The following is a 24,260-nucleotide window of genomic DNA, read 5'->3' on the forward strand; positions in this document are numbered from 1 at the left end:
GGTCATTTTGGTCACTTAAATTTGAACAAAGGAGTAGCCCTCACAGATCCTAGAATTTTAAGGCTTTAAGAAATATTAGAGGGGCAGCTAGGTGGCACAGTGGATAAAGCACTGGCCCCGGATTCAGGAGTACCTGAGTTCAAATCCCACCTCAGACACTTGACACTAGCTGTGTGACCCTGGGCAAGTCACTTAACCCCCATTGCCCCCCCCCCAAAATATTAGAAAGCATCTGGTCCCTCATTTTGCAGAGGAGGAATCCACCAGACTGATTAAGGACCTGGGCTGAGGTCCCAGAGCACGTTAGTGACTCAGATTCTTTCCTGTATCCCATATGACCTGACTCTGAGCTCCTCCTCCAGGAGACAGTTTTATTGGCTGGCTGCCTCCTTGGACGATCAGGTTCTAAGTACAACAGCTCCACTCCTGAAATTGCTAGAAAGACTTTATTGTTGCCCGTGCAGGGAGGTGGGACCCTCCACGGTGACTTGGGGGAGTCAGGGCTGTGACTCAGATCTTTGCTTCTTGCTGTTCAGCGGCTGCTCTCTCATTTGCATTTTTGCCTTGGTCTCTGCAATGGAGCAATCGTTAGGTCCCCACCTTGCACAATGTAGCCCAGGGTTAAAGGTATCTTGGACCTCTTACTGTTTTGGTATTGCTGGGATTGGGGAGAGGGAGGGGACTGCTAAATTTCCCTAGTCAGTCTCTTAGCTGTCACATCACCCAGCGTGTCTTAAGTCCCCATTGGCTCAGTGAAGGAGTGGGAGCTGTAGTCAAAGCATTTGCAAGGCTCCTTCCTGCAAGTGTCTTAGCAAGATCATGAATGGGACCATCACCATCACCATCGCCATCACCATTCACCAGCACCAGCACCCTCATCGTTATCCCCAGCACCATTTGCACTTACTCTGGTATTTGCAGGCTTTCAAGCAGGAGCTTTTATTCTCAAAGTTGTTTCTATTGCCATTACAGCCACCATAGGTAAAAGTTTGGCACTGGCCCAGTTTTGGGTTGTAGAAATAGTTGATTATCTTAGCTTTGCAGGGGCCTGTTTCAGGGGCTAGTCGGCACCAATCATAGGCACCTGAGGAGAAGAGAGGTGTTGAAGAGAGAGGGAAGATCCTCACCCAGGTGTCAGTCATCAATAAGTTTTTGTTAAATACCTACTATGTGCCAGGCACTGTGCTCACTGCTGGAATACAAAGAAAGGCAAAAGACAATCCCTGCCCTTGTAGAGTCACGTCTGATGGGGGAGACAAGCACACCGTATATAGGGCTAAATGCAGAACAAGTAGGACATCATTAACAGAGGGGTTTGGAAAGGCTTCTTGTAGAGGAGGACTTGAAGCTGGGACTTAGAAGAAGCCAGGGAAGCCAAGAGTGGGGAGGAGGGTGAGCATTCCTGGCATGGGGGGCAGCCAGAGACAACGCCAGGAGCTGAAGAATGGAGGAGGCTGGTGCCACTGGATGGAATAGTCCTTGGGAAGTTTGTAATGTGTAAGAACACTGAGCAGTGTGGGGCGGTGGGGGGAAGGAGGCACTAGATTATGAAGGGCTTTGAACAACAGACAGGATTTTGTATTTGATCCTGGAGGTAATAGGGAGCCACTGATTCCAGTGTATAAGTAGGGGGTGACAAGGTCAGAGCTCTGTTTTAGGGAAATCACTTTGGAGGCTGAATGAAGGAGGGACTGGAGCTGGGAGACTTGAGGCAGGCTGACCCACCAGGAGGGCTAGTGCAATGATCCAGGTGTGAGGTGATGAGAGCCTGCAGCAGAGTCGTGATAGTGTCAAAGGAGACAAGTGGGGGTGTTCAGGAGATGATGCAAAGGTGAAATCGACAGGCCTTGGCAATAGCTTGGATTTGGGGGCTGGAGAGAGAGAGGAATCCGGGGTGACTCCAGGGGTGTGAAAGGGATTGGGAGGATGGTGGTGTCCTCCATCCACAATAATGGGGATGAGTATAAAATATGTGTTGTAGGCCTATGACTCGGAGAGGATTGTTTGTATTGGGGTGGGACTCCATTGGCTCTCAGAGCCTGAAAAGCTTGCCCCAAGCTTGCTCCCCACTGCTGGAGGCTTTCTCCCCTCCTTTGGCCCTTTTTGAGGGATCAAAAGAAGACTGGTGGATCAGCATTTCAAGCAGACCCTAGAAAAGTAGAGCTAGAAGAGCTCTTAGCAATCACCGAGTTTGATTTTATAAATGAAGTGACATGTTCAAGGCAGGACAACAAATTGGTGATAGAGCAATGGTTCCTAGGGTTTTGTTCAGATTCTCTATCCAGGATTAGTTTCTCTACTCTGGAAATTGACTTTATCTTGCTTCTGCTTTCCAGCAGAATTGAGGAACCATGAGCTGGAGGGGTTTGGAGGGATGGATGATGGAGGAGACACAGGATGGGCTTTTAAGGTGCTCAATCAACTGATATTTTGTGTGTTGTCTCCCCCATTAGACTATGACTTCCTTGAGAGCTGGAAACATTTGTATCCCCAGCCTTAGCTCAGTGCCTCCCACATGGTAGTGAGAAAATTAAGGGGATTAGGCAGTAAATGGGTAATTGTGAGAATTGAGTGAATCACACTGATTCCATCTTGTGACTCAATTCTGTAGCTAGCTCAGTTCCCTTTGGATTCAATTATGGGGCTAGTCCAAATTCTGTACCGTGAGAAAACTTTATTCAATTGTGGGAACTAGGAGAAAGAAAACCTTATTGTATTGTTTGAACCTATCCCTGCATGACTGGGAAACTGGACAACCCCTACCTGCTGCTTAGTGACCCATAACTAGATTATGCTGACCAGAAACCCAGTCAGATGTAATGATTGATGCAAGGAGTTTTCTCACAATTGTACATCTCAAGCAATCCATGTGTCTTACCTGAAAACTGGCCCTGTACTGATCAATCAGTTACTGTTTTCGTGTTCTTTTGATTGTTTACAGACAATTCAGGGGAGAGGGGCGCCTCCTTTTCTTATTTCAAGAAATCGCATCTACCAACTTGAAAGTCCCTAATCTTTCATCCAATTAGAAATCAGGTGACCTAATGTATTGTTTCCTTGTAATTAAGGGGCCTTATTTGATTAATTATTATTATTTATTTATTTTAAATTAAATTTAAATTATTTTTTTTTAAGTGAGGCAATTGGGGTTAAGTGACTTGCCCAGGGTCACACAGCTAGTAAGTGTTAAGTGTCTGAGGCTGGATTTGAACTCAGGTCCTCCTGACTCCAGGGCCAGTGCTCTATCCACTGCGCCACCTAGCTGCCCCAATTTAAATTTTTTTTGGTGAGGCAATTGGGGTTAAGTGACTTGCCCAGGGTCACACAGCTAGTAAGTGTCAAATGTCTGAGGCGGGATTTGAACTCAGGTGCTCCTGAATTCAGAGCTGGTGGTCTATCCACTGTGCTACCTAGCTGCCCCGATTAATTGTTTTTAATGTATAAAAGCCTATCCCCGGCCCCCCCCCCCCTGTGTTCATGATCCAGGACTAAGCTTGTCCCACTTTGTTAAGCAGTTGGGGTGCAATGCTTAATAATAGATGTGCTTGGAAGATGGAACCTTTGTTTCCTTAGTCATTTCATCTTTCACCTGCCTCAGCAGGTACATAGACATCTTGTGAATGCTTGTTTACTGACTCCCCAGCCAGGGTGCTAATTGACTCTGGGTAAAAGTATCCTCACCAACTTGACTAAAACCTTCTATAGGACTATACTATGGTGGGAAAGTAGTGGAATGCAGTAGAAAAAGTGTTGAATTTCCATCTGTAGGACCTGGGTATTAATCCCAGGTTTGCTACTTTGTGCAGCCTTGGGTAGATCATCTAACTAATCTGAGCCTTAGTTTCTTTTTCTTTTTTGGGGGGTAAATTGAGGAGGGTGCACCAGATGACCTGTAAGGTCCCTCCCAGCTCTAAATATGGCAAGAAAATGGATTACAAAGGAGGAAAACACCATTAAATGATTAATGAGCATTTGTTGATTGACCATTCTTGCCCTTTGGGGGCTCATAGTCTAGTGGAGAGAGAATACATGCATGTGAAAAGAACATCATAACACTCTATCTAAGTAATAGTAGATTGTCAGTGCTCATTACTAGGACCCAACAAGGACAACAGAGTGGATCAGTGGTAGAGGAACTGAGAAGAAGGATCTAAGTAGACTCTGGAGCAGGTGAGGCTTGAGTTGAGCCTTAAAGCACAGGTGGGATTTGGGCTGAAGATTTGAGGTGATGAGAGGACAGAAGATTGGACATTTTGAACGTGGAACAGGCAAGGGCTATGTGGTAGGGGAGTCTGTTGTTCTAGTCACTCATGGCTATGTTGTCTTGTCATCATCCCTGCTGGCTTTTATACTCCCATGCCTCCCTCCCTCCAGCTTTGGAACAACAATCAAATCAATAGTAACATCACTATTGGAGAGTATCATCAGCCTTGTGACTTTCAAAAATAAAATATTCCTCCCTGGTCACCAGTTCCATCCTCCCCACTCCCTCCCCCATACACATACACATATTGTCTCCTCCTTTTAGAATATAAGCCCCTTGAAGGCAGGGACTGTCTCACTTTTGTATTTGTATCCACAACACATGGTAAGTAAGTGCTTAATAAATACTACTTCATTCATTCATCCTGAATTAACTCCTCATGTTTCTATAATGCTTTAAGGTTTCCAAAAGTTTTTCATAACAATTCTATGAAATCTGTAGTGTGTAAAGATTATAATTTTCACTTTATAAATGAGTAAACAATAGAAGAGAAGTGATATTGATGTAGGAGGCAAAAAAGGGGTTAACAGAAAAACCCAAGACCCAAGCTCTAATTTAGATCTGAGCTCTAAGATGGATTCAGACCCCAGTTAATGGATAACTTAAGACTTGAGTCTTCATTAATACAAGTCAGGGCCTAGTTTCTCACTACCCACATTAATCACCACTCATAACAAGAACATAAAGAGGCAGGTCATAGAAACCTTAACTATAACAATGATACACAGACAGGGAATAGAAATTCTACTGATAAATGAAAATATTTTGAAACTAGCCATGGGAATCAAAAAGTGACATGCGCAGAAAAGGCCAAATTTGTCCCCAGATTCACCTTATGACGTGTAAACCCCCAAAACACTCCTCCACAGAAAAAGGTACCCACCTCTGGGGTTGGCTCAAGCCCCTAGGAACTCCAAATTAGGATTAGCCCTCCCCTGCACCTCCCTAGGGTGGTGATTATTATAATGAGATTGATAATCAATTTATCTATACTATAAATATAACTATCTTTTCTTTTTTCTTTTTTTCTTTTTTTTTGCGGGGCAATGGGGGTTAAGTGACTTGCCCAGGGTCACAAAGCTGGTAAGTGTCAAGTGTCCGAGGCCAGATTTAAACTCAGGTACTCCTGAATCCAGGGCTGGTGCTTTATCCACTGTGCCACCTAGCTGTCCCCTATAACTATCTTTTCTTTCCCTATTCCAGAGATACTTTTCCACTTTTCTGGTTCTCTCCCTGTGTTCACTCATAGTATTGCAATAAAACTTGGGAAACTGAGTCACTGAGTCTTGTAATTCTTTTGGGAACACTCACAATCAATTTGACCCTAATTCCATCCCACATCAATATAACCCTTTCATACCCAGTCATTATCACTACCTGGGCAACTGAGGCAACCAGGTACAGTAGTGAGGACACTGTACTGGAAAGCAGGAGACCTAGACTTTGCTATCCTGACTTGCTGTGTGATTTTGTTTTGTTTTTGTTTTGTTGGGGTTTTTTGGGGGGGGCAATGAGGGTTAAGTGACTTGCCCAGGGTCACACAGCTAGTCAAGTGTATGAGGCCAAATTTGAATGCAGGTCCTCCTGAATCCAGGGCCAGTGCTTTATCTACTGTGCCACCTAGCTGCCTCCATTGCTGTGTGACTTTGGACAAGTCATGTATTCCTTTTCTGGACTCCACTACCCTTTTCTGAAAAACACGTGGTTTGAGAAGGCTCAGGGCTCTTCCAGGCTTGTAAAATGTCCTAGAGAAGGGTTGGAAGCGAGGAGGGAAGAAATAGACTCCCTAGTTTTGGAGTTGACTGGGGAGCAATGGTGATGGAAACCAGGGAGAGGAATGTGGCTGTGATGAACAAATTGCTTAAGCACCCCCCTCCCCAAGCCCACTAGACCCACTGGGGCAGCCCCCAGCCCTGAGCAACTTTGAAATCTAGGCCCAGGCACAAAATGCTGGGTCTGGGTGGATGGGGAGAAATAGACTCACTGGACCCTTTGCAGCCATTCTCACACCTCTCCAATGTGACAAAATTGTTTCTGTTGCCTTGGCAGCCCCCATAGGTGAAGGCCTCACAAAATCCTGCGGTTGAATTGTAGAAGGATTGGATTTCTGCCTCTTGGGGCTTGTCTTTGCACTGACCCATACTCAAAGGCAACTTGCAATAATTGGGGATACCTTCAGGGTGGGGATGGAGTTGGAGGTAAGGCAATAATTAATGATCATGACAACTCACCTTACTATGTATGATGATACAATTTACAAAGCACCCCCCTGATGGAAGGAGACAGTTTGGACATTTTTATGACCAATTCTCCATGTGAAAACAATTAGCTTTTGTTACATGATAAAGGCAACAGTGCTATATTCTCAGCTCAGGCACAGAGGTGAAGATTTCTTTGTAGCTTATGAGCACCTTGCCTGGCCTTTATTAGCTCAGGATGGCAGATTAATAAGCTACAAGGCTATCCTTATTATATTATTATTCAATACTTAGCACAGTGCCTGGTACATAGTAGGCACTTTAAAATGTTTATTGATTAATTGATATTAGGGAGAGATTCTAGTCACTCCGTCTTATGGTAGCATTTGGACAGCACTTGGCCCTAAAGAGAACAGGGCCAGAAACTGATAGCAGGAAGCTGAAACCACATGCCCAGGATTCACCAGCCTAGTCATCATTGCATCATCTGTGACCAATGGAGCAACATGCTCAGTTGAGATACCACATCCATTAGGGACCACAGTGCTTATGACCATAATGACATTACCAGAAGATTGTAATGGCTCTGCAGTGTCAGAGGTATGAGTTGCCCCTGGCCACTTGTGTTTGTCAGAGGTGTGAACTGCCCCCTTCAGCCATGACCACATGTGTTTTATAAATGTGTGCCCCCTCACCTGTGATTCCTAGATAACCTCATTCTCTTTACAAATGATGTGTCTATTTATGGGGGAGTGTGGCCCTTGCTTATTTGGGAGAATGTTGTATTGGGATTTTTCTTATGTCATTTAATTAAATCCCTGTGCTAGTCATATCCTTTGACTGACTAAAGAAAAAAGTAAACACATTGATGGGGGCTTATGAGCTATTAAAAAAAATAGGTGAGGACTCATAAAACACTTTGAAAATTGGTAGCCTGGGGGCAGCTAGGTGGCACAGTGGATAAAGCACCGGCCCTGGATTCAGGAGGACCTGAGTTCAAATCCAGCCTCAGACACTTGGCACTTACTAGCTGTGTGACCCTGGGCAAGTCATTTAACCTTCATTGCCCTGCAAAAAAAAAAAAAAAGAAAGAAAGAAAGGAAGGGGAGAGAGAGAGAGAGAGAGAGAGAGAGAGAGAGAGAGAGAGAGAGAGAGAGAGAGAGAGAGAATCAGCAGCTCTATGTGTGAGAGGGGAGTACTTCAGGTGCTACATTCACAACAGCTCTATTTGGAAGGGGGATATAAATGTTATTATCTCCATTTTACCAATGAGGAATCTTAGGGGAAGAGATGTTATCTTGACCCAACAGTTTAGTAGTGGCACCATGGTAGTGAGATGTTCAGATTCTAGGCTCACTTTGGCCCCTTTTGAGTCAAGAGGGGCTTTTCTACACTTAAGGAGTGAGGAGAGCAGCTCTTCAGATGGAAACTCCTGCATAGGGGTGGCAGCTTTGTGTAGAGTGAAGACCACTGAGCTGGAATCAGGAGATCCAGGATCTAGGATAAATTCCCCCAATGACTTCCTGAGTGATTAATGGCAAATCACTTTCCCCAGATTTTAATATTCCATAAAATGAGAATTTTGATGGCTAGATGGCTTCCAAGATCACTTCCAGTTCTGAAGTTTGTGTCTTATGGTCCCTTCTAGTTCAAACATTCTATACTCTAAGAATCCTAGCACTTTATTTTATTATTAATCAATTAATTATTATCTTATTCTTATTTTTCGAGTTCCTTTTCACCCTCCCGACCCCCCAAGACTGGAGAAGGTAGACAGCAACTGTGCCATTAGGTAATGGCTTAAGGGGAAATACGAGAAAGAATCTTTGCTATCCTGACCTCACAAAGCGGGTTGGATGCTTAGCTTATTTCTAGCCTCCCCCCTGTCACATTTCCCTACTCACCTGTTTGAACCAAGCAGGGGCCGATAAGCACAAAGAATAAGAGGAGGCTGATGAGCTTCATGGTGCTTTGGGTAGAGACTAAGTGTAATTGAATACCTTTCACCCAACCCTTTCCACCCACACCATACCACTGCCGGGGCACTGATATGTGAGCAGGAAGAGAATGTGTCTGATCAGAGCAGGACCACAAGTCCCAGAACACTGTGTCTATGCCTCCTCCAGTTTCCTGTCCCATTGGAAAGTGCTGCTGGGAGTAAGTGTAGGAGTTACATGTCCAGGAAGCTCTCAAGATCCCACACACCAGCTGCCAGCTCAGGGACCATCTGAAATCCCTTGCTTTGGTTGTGGATAATTCAACCATTACTTCTATCCTTTTTGCACTCTTTTTTTTTTTTTTTTTGGTGAGGCAATTGGGGTTAAGTGACTTGCCCAGGGTCACACAGCCAGTAAGTGTCTGAGGCTGGATTTGAACTCAGGTCCTCCTGACTCCAGGGCTGGTACTCTATCCACTGCGCCATCTAGCTGCCCCTCTTTTTGCACTCTTGATCATAAATGCCGGCCATATTTTCAAGGGTTAGGGAGGGCGGCACTAGGAGAATGAGTGGAGCATCGTAATAGAGTATTAGAATGGAAGAATTGGAAGGGGGCTTAGAATGTCAAAATATAGATTAGTGATTATGGATTAGTTTAGCTCTTTAATTTTACAGTTAGGGAAACAATCTCAGAGAAAAGAAGTAACTTGCTTCTCTGATAAAGGTTTCATTTCTCAAATATATAAAAAACTGAGTTAAATCTGTAAGAATACTAGTCATACCACTTACTAGCTGTGTGACCCTGGGGCAAGTCACTTAACCCCAATTGCCTCACCAAAAAAAAAAATTAAAAATAAAAAAGAATACTAGTCATACCCCAATTGATAAATGGTCAAAGGATATGAACAGGCAGTTTTCTTTTTCTTAAGGTATTTTATTATTTTCCAGTTACATGTGAAGATAGTTTTCAACATTTGTTTTCATAGGATTTTTAGTTCCAAATTTTTCTCTGATCCTTCTTTTCCTACTGCTTCCCCAAGATGAAAAGCAATCTGATATAGGTTATATATGTACAATCACATTAAACATATTTCTGCATTAGTCATATTGTGAAAGAAGAATCAGACCACAAGGGAAAAACCTTTTTAAAAAACCCAACAACAACAACAACCAAAAAGTAGAAACCATATGGTTCAATCTGTATTCAGGATCTGCAGTTCTTTTTTTCTGGATGTGGAGAACATTTTCTATAATGAGTACTTTGAAATTGTTTTGGATCATTGCAACTGCTGAGAAGAGCCAAGTCTACCACAGTTGATCATTACACAATGTTGCTGTTACTGTGTACAATATTCTCCTCATTCTGCTCATCTCACTCAGCATCAGTTCATATAAGTCCTTCCACGTTTCTCTGAAATCCTCCTGCTCATTGTTTTTTACAGCACAATAGTATTCCATTACATTCATTTATGCCACAACTTGTTTAGCCATTCCCCAATTGATAGGCATTCCTTTGATTCCAATTCTTTGGAACAGGAAGTTTCAGACAAAGAAATCAAAGCTAGGGGCAGCTAGGTGGCACAGTGGATAAAGCACTGGCCCTGGATTCAGGAGGACCTGAGTTCAAATCTGGATTCAGACGCTTGACACTAACTGTATGACCTTGGGCAAGTCACTTAACCCTCATTGCCCCACAAAAAAAGGAAAGAAATCAAAGCTATCTATAGCCATGTGAAAAATGCTCTAAATCACTGTCATTTAGAGAAATGCAAATTAAAACAACTTTAAGGTACCACCTTACACCTATCAGATTGGCTAATATGACAGAAAATGCTAAATGTTGGAGAAGATGTGGAAAAATTGGGACACTAATACAGTGTTGTATCAAACCATTCTGGAATGATCCAACCATTCTGGAGAGCAATTTGGAACTATGCCCAAAGGATTATAAAATTGTGCATACTCTTTGATCCAGCAATATCACTACTAGGTCTGTATCCCAAAGATTTTTTTTTTAAAGAAAAGGACCTCTATGTACAAAAATATTTATAGCAGTTCTTTTTGTACTGGCAAAGAATTGGAAATTGAGGGGCTACCCATCAGTTGGGGAATGGTTGAATAAGTTTTGACATGTGAATGTGATGGAATAACCTTGTACTATAGGAAATGATAAGCAGAATGGTTTCATAAAAACCTAGAAAGACTTACATGAATTGGTGCAAAGTGAAATGAGCAGAACCAGGAGAACATTGTACACAGTAACAACATTATTGTGTGATAATCAACTGTGAATGACTTAGCTATACAGCAATATAGTGATGTAAGACAATTCCAAAGGACTCATGACGAAAGATGCTATCCATGTCCAGAGAAAGAACTATGGAGTCTGAATGTAGATCAAAGCATATTGTTCCCCACCCCCCACCCCATTTCCCTGTTTCCCTGTTTTCCTTTTTTTTTTGGCAGAGCAATGAGGATTAAGTGACTTGCCCAAGGTCACACAGCTAGTAAGTGTCAAGTGTCTGATTCTGTATTTGAACTCAGATCCTCCTAAATCCAGGGCCAGTGCTTTATCCATTGTGTCACCTAGCTGCCTCCTCAAAGCATACTTTTTTTTTAAACTTTATTTATTTCTTTTTCTTTTTCTTTTTTTGGTCTGTGTTTTCTTTGATAACATCACCAATATGGAAATATGTTTTACATAACTATACCTGTATATCAACTTGCTTGTCTTTGCATGGGGTCGGGGGAAGAAAGGGAGAGAGGGAGAGACTTTAGAACTCAAAAAATTTAAAAACAAATGTTAAAATAATTTTTACATGTAATTAGAAAAAAATATAAAAATTTTAAGAAAGAAAGAAAAGGGGCAGCTAGGTGGCACAGTGCATAAAGCACCGGCCCTGGATTCAGGAGGACCTGAGTTCAAATGCGGCCTCAGACACTTGACACTTACTAGCTGTGTGACCATGGGAAAGTCACTTAACCCCCATTGCCCCACAAAAAAAGAAAGAAAGAAAGAAAGAAAGAAAGAAAGAAAGAAAGAAAGAAAGAAAGAAAGAAAGAAAGAAAGAAAGAAAGAAAGAAAAGAAGTTATAACATCTGAATGACATGCCCAGGGTCACACAGCCAGGAAGTGTCTGATGCTGGATTTAAATTTAGGTCTTCCTGACTCCAGACTCAGACCTCTATCCCCAGTACCACGTAGCTGTCCATTTTTCCAGGGACCTTTTGTGGAACAGTGTGTGTGTGTGTGTGTGTGTGAATGTAGTGATGTTTGTTGCAGTGTTTACTACACTTTTTCAGTAAATCTGTTTTCTGTTTTTGTTTTTGTTTTTTTTTGGTGAGGCAATTGGGATTAAGTGACTTGCCCAGGATCACACAGCTAGTGTCAAGCGTCTGAGCCCGGATTTGAACTCAGGTACTCCTGATTCCAGGGCCGGTGCTCTATCCACTGCACCACCTAGTTGCCTCTGTAAATCTGTTCTCTAAAAGCTAATAGACTTTAACTAGGCAGCTAGCTGGTACAGTGGATATCATACCAAGCCTAGTGCCAGAGACATTGGCAAAAACAGCACCTTAATGAATTCAGATGCTGAGAATAACATGTAAAACAATGGGAATCAATTCAGTGCAAAGCTTTATTGCCAGCAACTGGGAAGAGGAGGGAAGTGGGGTCCAATTTACAACTCAGACACACACACTAACAGAGTATAACTCACATCAGGGAGGCACTGCATTGGGGAGCATAGGGTTGCAGGTCTATTCAACAAGAAGGGGGTGCTCCAGCACAAAGATGTACTTCCAGTGGAGGGGAGGGTGCGCTCTGCAGTGCCCTTCTGAGAGTGGAGTTCTTACACTCTGATTGTGGGTGCCCCTCTGGAGCTGGCCAGTTTGCACATGAGGGATCAAGGCAAAATATTATTTTGGGGACTTATTATCAGGGAGAAAATCAAGCTGGTGATAGACAAAATACTACTTGGGACACATAGCTGCACTAACCTTTGAAAAACATTATCTCTATTTTTCAATATGTTCTATAAACTTATAGCCTCCCTTAAGGGGAGATCATTACTATGGGCTCAAGACCACCAGGCCTATTTTTTTTTTTTTAGTGAGGCAGTTGGGGTTAAGTGACTTGCCCAGGGTCACACAGCTAGTAAGTGTTAAGTGTCTGAGGTCGGATTTGAACTCAGGTACTCCTGACTCCGGGGTCGGTGCTCTATCCACTGCGCCACCTAGCTGCCCCTACCAGGCCTATTTTGACAACAATGGTTAACATGCATAGATTCTCTAAGCTACAAACCCACTTAAGGGAAGACTGTCATGTTGATCTCAAAACCATCAGATTTAATTTTATTACACCTTAGGCGAGTCATTTTAGATCGCTGTTTGCCTCAGTTACCTCAACTGTAAAATGGAGACTGTAACAGCACCTATTGTGAGGATCAAATGAGATAATATTTGTAAAGAGCTTAGCACAGCACCTGGCATGTAGCTTAACAAATGCTTATTCCTTCCTCCTTCCCCTTCCCTGGTTCTGATTGATAATGAGAAGCACACCGGTGAGGGTTCCTGAGTGACTGAACTAGAATCATGTCCATGTCCAAGCCCCCAAGGTTCCAAGAGTAGAAGTGGGGGCGGGAAGTAGTAGTCATTGCCTTCTGGTGACCAGCCAGTCTGTTTAACTTGGGGGAGTGGCCACAAAGGTGGTTCTATAATAGATTGTTTCCCTGAGAAAATGTAAGTTCCAATCTTGGAGGAAGAGATTGTTTCCTTTTTGTCTTTGTCTCTCCAGTGTCTAGAAATTAGTAGATGTTAATAAATGTTTGTTGATTTCTCCCAGAGCATTCCCGGCATTTTCCTGTTTCTGGCTTTCACATCCACTTGCTCTTTTTTTTTTTTTTTTTAGTGAGGCAATTGGGGTTAAGTGACTTGCCCAGGGTCACACAGCTAGTAAGTGTTAAGTGTCTGAGGCCGGATTTGAACTCAGGTCCTCCTGATTCCAGGGCCGGTGTTCTATCCACTGTGCCACCTAGCTGCCCCCCCCCTTTTTTTTTTTTAATCAAACCTTACCCATTCTTCAGGGTCCGGGTTAACAATTATAGATCATCTTAACCCCAATTGCCTCACCAAAAAAAAAAAAAGCAAAGTGAAACAATTATAGATCATAGGATTTAGATGAGCTTGAAGGTAATTTAGAGAATTATAATAGTTCCCATTTCTAAATTAATTCCTGTTTGCAAAATGCTTTCCTTCCAGCAACCCAGGGAGGTAGATAGTGCAAGTATTATTTTATTTTATTATTTCATTTTACAGATGAGGGAACTTAGCAAACATCAGAGAAACATTGTTGTCCCCTTAATTTAATTTTTTTTGTTGTTCAGTCATTTTCAGTTGTGTTGGACTTTTCATGACCCCATTTGTGGTTTTCTTGACATAGAGACTGGTTTGCCATTTCCTTTTCCAACTTATTTTGCAAATGAGGAAACTGAAGGAAACAGGAAAAAGTGACTTGCTCAAGGTCACATAGCTACTATGTGTCTGAGGCTGGATCTGAACTCAGAAAGGTGAGTCTTCCTGACTTCAGGCCCAATGTTCTACCCACTGCACCACATAGCTGCCCTCTAATTTTATAAATGAGGGAACAGATCCAGAGAAGGGAAATAACTTGTTCAAGGTCACACGGATCATTAGGGCTGAGCTAGGATATTACAGATTTTCTGACTCCAAATCCAGTGCTCTATCCAATGTATCACATTTCCACTCAAGCTCAGTTTGCTCCCTCCTCCAGGAAGCCTTCCCTGACTGTCACAGTCTCCATTAAATTGTAAACTCCTTGAGGGCAGGGACTGTCTTTTGTCTCTTTTTGTGTTCTTAGCACAGTGCCTAGCAAATAGCAGGTGCTTAATAAATGTTTGTTGATTGATTGATCATAGTCCATTTGGATCTATCTCTCTTTCTTTCTCTCTGTCCTTTGAACAGTCCTGGCTGTCTACTCCTCGTAGAGCAATGAGCTCAGGTTGTCTCTAAATGACTGGACATTGTGAAACAGAGAAAAGAGCATTAGATTTGAATCTTAGCTCTGCTCCGACTCACCTCACTGTGTGATCTAAGACAAGTCACTCCCCTTCTCTGGACCTCTATTTCCTCATCTATAAAATGAACTCTTCTATCCTTGTTTTTGTTTTGTTTTGTTTGGTTGTTTTTTTTGGTGAGGTAACTGGGGTTAAGTGACTTGCCCAGGGTCACAAAGCTAGTAAGTGTTAAGTGTCTGAGGCCGGATTTAAACTCAGGTACTCCTGACTCCAGGGCTGGTGCTCTATCCACTGCACCACCTAGCTGCCCCTTCTATCCTCGTTTTAAACTGTTGTTTGAATATTCTATTAGTATTTATCTTTTCTTATTTGTGTGATCCCCTTCGTCCCCAGCAGTAGAATGCATACCCTAGTAGGCATTCAGAAAGCAGAGGTGGGAGGGGCAGGGAGCAGGGTCAAATGTCTGGGCAGCCACTTAGCCAATCAGTGTGAGGGGGAGGGTCCTTGGGGGCAAAGAACTCCCCCAAAAAGATAAAAGAGAACCCCAGTTACCTAGACTCATCAAACTTTTAGGGGCTATAAGAACGAAAGGTATTATGGAAGCCAGGAGGCTGGGCCACACTGTCAAGTATCAGATTAGTCACTTCTCTTTGCCTCAATCTCCTAAATGAAGAGATTAGACTCAATTATCTTGAAGGATTCTTTCAGTTCCAAATCGTATGTTCTGGGGTCCCTTCTAGCTCTCAGTTCTGTGTTCTGAGATTTGTCCCAACTCTGAATTCTTTGTTACGAGAACCCTTAGAATCACATTCTAGGAAGTCATTTTTCCTTTATGAGCTTCTTCTCTTAAAATCAAAATAATTTCTTTACTTCTGTGTCCAAATTGTCAAGGCTCAAATGAGATATGGGCTCATCAAATTTGCAGAGGACAGAGTTGGAAGGAATAATGAACATACTGGATGACAGTCATTGGACTGACTCCAAGAAAATGAACTCCAATAGAGATAAATGTAAAGTCTTATGCTTGGCTACAAAATAATCAGCTTCAGAGGCATGAGACACAGGAGGTAAGGAGAGATGGTACTTATTCTGAAAAAGATCTAGACAAACTCAATATGAGTCAGCAACAAGACGTGGGGATTGTGGACCGTGTTAGGAAGGGCTAGCTTCCTGAAATAGGGCGGGGATGGTTCCACTGTACTCTGTTGCTTGCATGAGGCTTCACCTACACAACTGTGGTTAGGTCTGAACAACACAATTTAAGAAGGCTGTTGATAATCTGGAGAGTATCCAAGGGAAGGTAACCAGGATGCTGAGGGATCTATGGTCTCTGATATATGAGGATATTTAGTTTGGAAAAGACTGGGTGTGTGTGGGGGAATGATAGCTGTCTTCAGGTATATGAGATGTTGTCCTGTAAAGGAGACATTAAGCATTGTTTGGACCCAGAGGGCAGAACTAGGAGTGTTGGGTAGAAGTTACAAAGAGGGCAATCTAGCTTTGCTGGTGGGAAAAACTTCCTAACAATTAGAGTTACTTAAAAGTGGATTGGGGGGCAGCTAGGTGGCGCGGTGGATAGAGCACAGGCCCTGGAGTCAGGAATACCTGAGTTCAAATCTGGCCTCAGACACTTAACACTTACTAGCTGTGTGACCCTGGGCAAGTCACTTAACCCCAATTGCCTCACTAAAAAAAAAAAAAAGTGGATTGGGTTGCCTCCTTGGAGGTTGTCTAACCGTGGATAGAGGATCACTCCTAGTGGAGATTCCTTTGGTGAATGGGTTGGACTAGATGGCTGTTGAGGTGTCTTTCAACTCTCAATTCTGTGTGATCCACTGATTGTATCAAAACACTTTAAAAGTGCTACATGAATGTAGAGATGATGATGACGACTTCCCTGGGTCTCAGTTTCCTACTCTGTGAAATGGGGAAGTTGGAACTACATAATCTCACTCTGACATCCTAGAATCTGAAGAAGAAAATTCTATAGGATTCTAATTGCTTTCTTCCCTGGATCCCCCCATGTGGTGGTCATGCCTTTGGCTTGCCATAGGGTTCCTGAGCTTCTCTGCCTTCCAGCAGCATAGCCAACCCCGATGCATTCCTTTGGGGGCAGTAGGCAGCATGGATCTGTCCCTGGAGATGAGGGACAGTGGAAGTGGCTGGTGCCATTTTGGTGGCTGCTGCCCGGGGCTTCTGGTTTGTGCTTCACAGGTGGTTATTAGCCAGGAGGAGCAGACAGGGTTTCTCCTTATTTTCCTTTCACCTTGGAGGTGGTAGTGGGGGCTGGGAAGGCCATCCTGAGTTGTGTGAGTCACCTGGATCAGAAAGAGGACAGATTTTCTGGGGGTACTTTCAGCTACTCATTATCATTCAGGGGTTTTGAGGTAGGATTGAGCAGCAAAGCCCATGATGTTCTCTTCAGGATGTGAAGGACGGAGGCATAGATCCCAAAGTGCTTTTAATGCTTTATTGTACCAGAAGAGTGAATCATAGAGGGAGAGAAGTGGGACACCATCCTCAGAGTCTGGAGGGCAGTAGGGCTGGTCAGGGAAGGGATGTGGCAGTCTAGCTGCTTCCAGAATGGTCGGTATCAGCTTCAGTTATTTTTGTTCCTGTTCTCTGTAATGAAAGTCACAGTCAGTCACCCCACCAGCCCTGAGTGAAAGCCAGTAGTCAGACCCCTGCTCTGTTTGGTTCTGTCAGACATCTGCCATCACAGTTGCTTCAGTGACCAACAACGCCATGTCATCTTCATCAACATGAGACTTACCACCACCTTCCCCACCATGGTCACTGCCATCATGCTCCTCAAAATGCCCTCCGTCATCATCATTATAAACTCACCATTGCTGTCCTTGTCATCGCTATCGCCCTTCTCCCCATCACCCTTAGAAACCACATCACCTTTTCTGTTATTATTCTGGGGCTAGGTGGGCATAAGGGAAGTAGGGAAGGGTCACTTACAGTTGAGTCTGCAGGTCTTCAAACAGCATTCTACTGAGTCAAAGTTGTTCCCGTTGCCATTACAGCCGCTGTAGATGAAGGCCTCACAGGTGCGAGAGGTTGCATTGTGGAAGTATCGACGAATCTGAGAATTGCAGTTGCCTCTCTGAGGTGAGAGCAGGCATAACGATGGAACCAATCGGGATGGGTTCTCCAGGGGGATCACTGGGATTTGGTCTGTGGATGTGGGGAAGGAAGAGGGTGGGAGGGTGACTATATAAACACTCAGCTAATGTCCATTGGTGGAGAATAAGCTCCTTTTCACTGGAGGTCACCAAGTAGAGGCTGAATGACCATTTGTTGGGGACATTGTAGATGGAATTCATGATTTGGCTCAGTATTAGATTGGGTAATTTTAAGGATCCTTCTTAATTCTGTCTATAGATCTGTGAATAGGTGTTATAATCTACATTACTAGTTGGTCAGTCCATTTAAATAATTGCTAATGCCAATAGGATAGAGATAGGAATGGGCTTGGATTTAATCAATTCTGGGAAATCCCAGAAAGGAAATTCCCTCTACCAATATAGGTAAGCACCTTTTCTGAAGGAGCAGCTAGGTGGTAGAGTGGTCAGAGTGCCAGGCCTCTACTTAGGAAGACCTAAGTTCAAATTCAGCCTCAGACACTTACTAGCTGTGTGACCCTGGGCAAGTCACTTCACCCTGTTTGCCTCAGTTTCCTCATCTGTAAAATGAGCTGGAGAAGGAGATGACAAACCTCTCCAGTATTTTTGTCAAGAAAACCCCAAATTTGGTCAAGAAGAATCAGACTCTGCTGAAATGACTGAACACAGTTAAGAGTCTTACCCAGGCTCTCATCACCAGTATATGTCAGATGGTGCACTTGAACCTGGATCTTCCTGGCTCTGAGTCCACTATGTCACGCAAACTTTATAGTCACTATGTCATGTGAACTTTAAAATGCCCTTAAACATCTGCTAATGTCCACCTACAACTAGTTAAGAAAACCTTGATATTTCTATTCTTAACTTTATTTACTAACATTTAGAGGTTGTGTGGACTGACAGCTGTCAGCCTCTGAGTTGGGAAGATATGAGATAGATTCAGGTCCTGCCTCTGACTCAGTGACCCTGGGTAAGTGGTTTAACCCATCAGTTCCCCAGGCAACTCTCTATGAGTGTAAGGTGCAGAATGGTTGATGAACTACCTTGATAGAATTTCTGAAGTGAGAATTCCCTTCACCAATGAAACCAGAGGTTGAGAAAACAAATAGACAATTATACTCATTAGAGACTTTTCAAAATAGATCTACCCTTATATACATATATAGGCACACATATATAGATATATACGTACAAACATAGTATAGGTAGATGGATGGATTAATGAAAGGATGGATGAACAGACAGGCAGACAGACATGGATGTATAAAGGTCCCTGGCAACTCTAAAATTCAGGCACAGAGTTAATGCCAACCAGCATTGGAGTGGGGCTTTCCCCATTAGGGATTCCCTATACCAATGGACTCACACCCATATAGACAACAATTAAGAGCAAAAGAAGGCAGTTTATGATTGTGACAGACCCAATGCATATTATTTGAATGTGCCAATGCACTTTTGTTGAACTAAACATATCATTAAGAAAGGCTGTGGAAAGGACACTTGATTTGGAATCAAAGGGTATGGGTTTGAATCCTGACTCTGCTATTCTTTCTACCTGTATAACCTTGGACAAGTGATTCCATTTTATCTGGGCCTCAGTTTTTTTCCTCTGTAAAATGAGAGGTTTGGGTTAGATGATTGTGAAGGTCTCTTCCAGCTCTAATTTCTATGATCTTTTAAGTTGAGAATAGTAGTCTGGATTTCTTAGGTTTTACTATTCTAAGGACTCTCTGGTTGTCACATTCTGTATCCAAAGGTCCATCCTAGCTCTGACTTGGGCAGTGATGGTCCAGAGACCTAAGGAAGCATTATTGGTGAAGAGAGAGACTCTTCCTTGAGATGCCTGGATTGTTCTCTGCACAAAAAGAATTCCTCTCCTTAGATTAGGGTGAAGCCTGGCAAAATTATGGAATCAATAACTTATCTTTGGCTACCTCCCACTTCCATCTGAGATATTCCTGTCCTATACTATTCCTGGTCACTCTCCTCTATTACAGGGCATCTACCCTATTGTGGCCCCCCATCACCTCCTCAACACTTTCTTTCCTCCCCTTCCCCCCCAAAAAAGGACTGTGCTCTCAGCTAAATCTACCAAAGACTTCCTGACCCAAAAAGTAGGTGCTCAGCAAATATTTGTTGATTTGATTTGTCATTTACATTTGAAAAGGTGACAACTATTTATTTGGTGTTGAAAAAATAATCGTGGGTTCGGAATCAGGATCCCTGATCCCTAGGATTGAATCCTAGCTCTGACAGCTACTCCTCGAGTGACCTCCGCTAAGTCATTTCCCTTATCTTCACCTCAGTTTCTTCATTTCTAGAATAAGGGGCTTGGATCAGATCATCTCCAAGGTTCCTTCTGAATCTGACATTCTGTGTTTTGAAGTCCCTCCTAGACTTCTTTGTTCCACGTTTTAAGATACCTTCCAATTCTGATATCCTATCTTGAAAGGATCATAGATTTAGATCTAGAAGGGACCTTCAGGCTCATTTAGTGGCAACCTCCTTCTTTTTACAGATGAAGGAATAGAAGTCTAAAGTGGGTGTAGTTATGGAGCCCAAAGTCAGAAGTAGACTATAGCAGAACAGAGATGTGAAGCTGAGTCCTCCAACTCCCAGAATGGTCTTCTTTTACTTGCATGATGCTTCTAGCTTCTTCCAGAGCTGACATTCTATTGCCTACCATTCTACATGTTATGATCTATGATCTCCTCCTGCTTAGTCAATGCTCTATATCTTAAGGATCTTGCCAACTCTATGATCACTGGATTCTAGAGTTGGGAGAGACCTTAACATCCCATGATTCTATGATGTCATAATGACTTTTGAAGACCATGAGGTCTTTAAAGATCTGCTTTGGCAGGGGCAGCTAGGTGGCGCAGTGGATAAAGCATCGGCCCTGGATTCAGGAGGACCCGAGTTCAAATCCAGCCTCAGACACTTGACACTTACTAGCTGTGTGACCCTGGGCAAGTCACTTAACCCTCATTGCCCCACAAAAACAAACAAACAAAGATCTGCTCTGGGCTGGTCTGTTTCCTCATCTCTAAAATGACTTTGGACTAGATGACCTCTAAGGTCTCTTTCTGCTCTAAATCTTTAATCCTACCACCCCAACCCCCGTTTTCAGCATTCTAGCTATGGGGACAGGGAGTTAGGGTATATGTTTTTGGACAGGCAAAATATACTCAATGGCCCTCAGATAACTTCCCAAAGAGCAGCATGTAGTTGTCCAGTCCCTGGTTTGATTTCTGCAAATGGCCTCAACAGAGTTCTTTTTAGAGTTATAATCTATCAGATTTAGGAGAGATCTTAGAATATAAAATGTCAGAGTTGGAAGGTCATCTGATCCAATTCCCTCACTTTATAAAGGAGAAAATGGAAGTTTAGAGAGAAGATACCCAAATATTGGTTTAGATGAACTCTAAGGCCCCTAAATCTATGAACCTATAAACCCATTAAGTCAGACTAGAACCAAGTTCTCCTGGTTCTCAGCCCAGTGTTTTTCACATGAAACTGTTCTATATCAACGCTCTCTCAAATAATATCATTTTATGGGTTGGGTCTTAATAGCCCCAGCCTCTGCCATGATTCTTTTTCCTGGGGAGGGGGATGATACTTACCTAAAAGTTTTTCTGAGCTGGTCATGCCAGCCAGACTGAGGGCGAAGCAGAGGGCAATGATGGTGAATTTCATGGTGGCACTGGTAGATAACGCTTGATCAGTGAGCTTGAGCCCTTGGGATTGGTTTTATATCCTCAAGAAAAGTGGGGAGAGAAGGCAGGGAACTATATCCTGGGGCAAGGTAGATGGGGGATTGGTCATACCCATCGTATGACTTGGAAGAGGAAATGTTCCTCTACCTTCCACCCCCAGGCAAGGAGTTTTTGGCAAGAAGAGCCCAGCCCTTACCCTTGGGGTAGCTGGCAAGCCCCTGGCCCAGGTAGCCTGGAGGGGCTGGGCATAGATTGGGTAAACCCCACTAGACTGAAAGCCAGATTATTCTCTGGGCTTCCCAGGTTTTAGCCTCACCTGCAAGCTGGCATCATCTCTGGAGCTCCTGAAGCCTGGAGGATGGAAGGCACTCCTGAAGGGCATCTGGGTAGCCTTGGCTTGGAAGGTGAGGGTGTCCACTGAGGTAGGGGCATGCAGAGGCAGAGGCACTGGTTATGGTCATTGGGTTGTGAGTCAGGAGAATTGAGGTCTAGCCCTGATGGCCACCGATCAGATACACCACCATCCTTCTCTGCACCTTGGTCTTTTTGTTTTTTAAAGGGAATGATAAGATCTTCCCTATTGGCCTACCCAAACTGTTGAGGTTTAAATGAGATAGTAAATATTTATGGGTTTTGTTTGTTTGTTTGTTTGTTTTCTTGGTGAGGCAATTGGGGTTAAGTGACTTGCCCAGGGTCACACAGCTAGTAGGTGTTAAGTGTCTGAGGCCAGATTTGAACTCAGATCCTCCTGACTCCAGGGCTGGTGCTCTATCCACTGCGCCATCTAGCTGCCCAATGTAAATACTTATGTTTTTAAAATGATCTACAAGTATTAAGGTTCAAATCCCATGTCTGACATATGTTGTGATCCTGGGAAAGTCCTTTTAACTCTATGCTCTAGACTTTGCTCTCAAAGACTTTAAGGCGCCAACCTGCATTGGTAGAGGGTGTTCCCCATACCAATAAAATCATAGGTCTGGGGACGGCTAGGTGGTGTAGTGGATAAGGCACTGGCCTTGGATTCAGGAGGACCTGAGTTCAAATCCGGCCTCAGACACTTGACACTTACTAGCTGTGTGACCCTGGGCAAGTCACTTAACCCCCATTGCCCCGCAAAAAAAAAAATCATAGGTCCTTTTCCCTTGCCTACAAATAATAGAGATTAAGGTGCCTTAGTTTCCCTATCTGTAAAGTGAGGTGATTGGACTAGTCAATTTGTAGGATTCCTTCCAGCTCTAAACATTCTATTTCATGGGTCCCCTCCAGAGGTACAGATAATATTTTAATTCATTTTATAGAAACATAAAGCATTATGTATACATCCTAATTCAGCACTGTCTTCAGCATTGGGCAGAAGTTGTCAATGGTGTCAAACTCAAATAGAAATGGGGGTCACCAAATAGTACCTAAAGATATCTTAAGGTCACATATTGACTTAGAAAGCCACACATTAACATTTATATATGTTTTATTATATTTTTGTCTGTTTTGTTCAATATTTCCCAATCAGATTTTAAGCTGGTTCCAGTCACATGAAGGAGTATTGTGGGCTGTGTTTGGGCTGAGGTCTGTGTGTTTGATGCCTCTGATTTAGATTAGTGAAGCTTCACCAGGAAGCATAACTGAGGGACCATCCTATGATCATAAAAGATTGCTTGGAGACAAGGCGTGGAAAGATTATAGCCTTCAGGTTTCATGCTGATGCAGGAGAATATAGATGCTTCTGAAGGGCAGGTAGCTACATAATGTGATAGAAAGGACATTACATCTGGTATCAGAGGACCTGGGTTCAGATGTTGCATCTATTATTTCCTGCCTGTGTGACCTTCAGGAAGTTACTTTTTTTTGGTTTGTTTTTTGTGGGGCAATGAAGGTTAAGTGACTTGCTCAAGATCACACAGCTAGTGTCAAGTATCTGAGGTCAGATTTGAACTCAGGTCCTCCTGAATCCAGGGCCAGTGCTTTATCCACTGCGCCACCTAGCTGCCCCCAACAGGAAGTCACTTTTTAACAACAACAACCACAACAACCACAACAACCACAACAACAACCACCACCACAACCACAACCACCACCACCACCACAACCACAACAACCACCACCACAACAACCACCACCACCACCACCACCACCACCACAACCACAACAACCACCACAACAACCACCACAACAACCAACAACCAACAACAACCAACAACAAACAACAACAACTTGATTTATTTGACCTCTCTGAGTCTGTTTCCTCATTTGGAAAATAAGGGACTACAGGATCATAGATTTAAAGCTACAAAAGACCTAAGAGGTCATTTTTTTACAGTTGAGGAAACTGAGTCACAGTGTGCTGGTAAATGTTTAACGACCATCTCTCCATGATACTTGAGTTCCTAGTCTTTTCCCATAAATAACTGGACAAGCCATTTCATTTCTCTGAGCCTCAGTTTCCTCATCTGTAAAACAGAGATAGCAATCCCTACCCTTTTCCCTCTCAGGGTTGCTATAAAGAAAGAACAGGGGGCAACTAGGTGGCACAGTGGATAGAGCACTGGCCCTGGATTCAGGAGGACCTGAGTTCAAATCCGACCCCAGACACTTAAACAATTACTAGCTGTGTGACCCTAGGCAAGTCACTTAACCCCAATTGCCTCACAAAAAAAAAAAAAAAAGAACAGATAAGACAATGGATGGAAAGGCACTTTGGAAAAGCTTCCAACATCTAGATATGCTCGGAGTGATGCCCAAGGAAGACTGGTCCATATGTCCTCTGACCTGGAGGCTTTTCATGGAGCAAGGCCCACTGACAGGAAGGTGGAGAAGAGTATGGTGGAATAAGGGGTGGGAGGTGGCAGGGGGACACATAAGTCTGAGCTGGGCTAGGACAGCAGAGAGGAGGCATAGCATCCATCAAGTCTTCATTTAATGGATGAAGAAGCTCACTTGGGTCTTTTTACTCTAATTCCAATGTTCTTTCCAAGACACCCTG

At 43.3% G+C, this 24,260-nt stretch overlaps 1 protein-coding gene across 1 annotated transcript; it reads right to left on the reverse strand.

Annotated features, from left to right (window-relative positions):
• Positions 1–673: 673 nt before the first annotated feature.
• LOC122739141 (BPTI/Kunitz domain-containing protein-like) lies at positions 674–21,260 on the reverse strand. The gene is given in 6 exon segments (XM_043980987.1): positions 674–1,028; positions 1,031–1,163; positions 1,266–1,276; positions 6,249–6,437; positions 17,401–17,616; positions 21,188–21,260. Coding segments are annotated over 6 exon segments (684 nt in total). The 3' UTR covers positions 674–966.
• Between the last annotated feature and the right edge of the window lie 3,000 nt (positions 21,261–24,260).

Source organism: Dromiciops gliroides, chromosome 2, assembly GCF_019393635.1.
Source record: "Dromiciops gliroides isolate mDroGli1 chromosome 2, mDroGli1.pri, whole genome shotgun sequence".
Taxonomy (NCBI): Eukaryota; Metazoa; Chordata; class Mammalia; order Microbiotheria; family Microbiotheriidae; genus Dromiciops; species Dromiciops gliroides.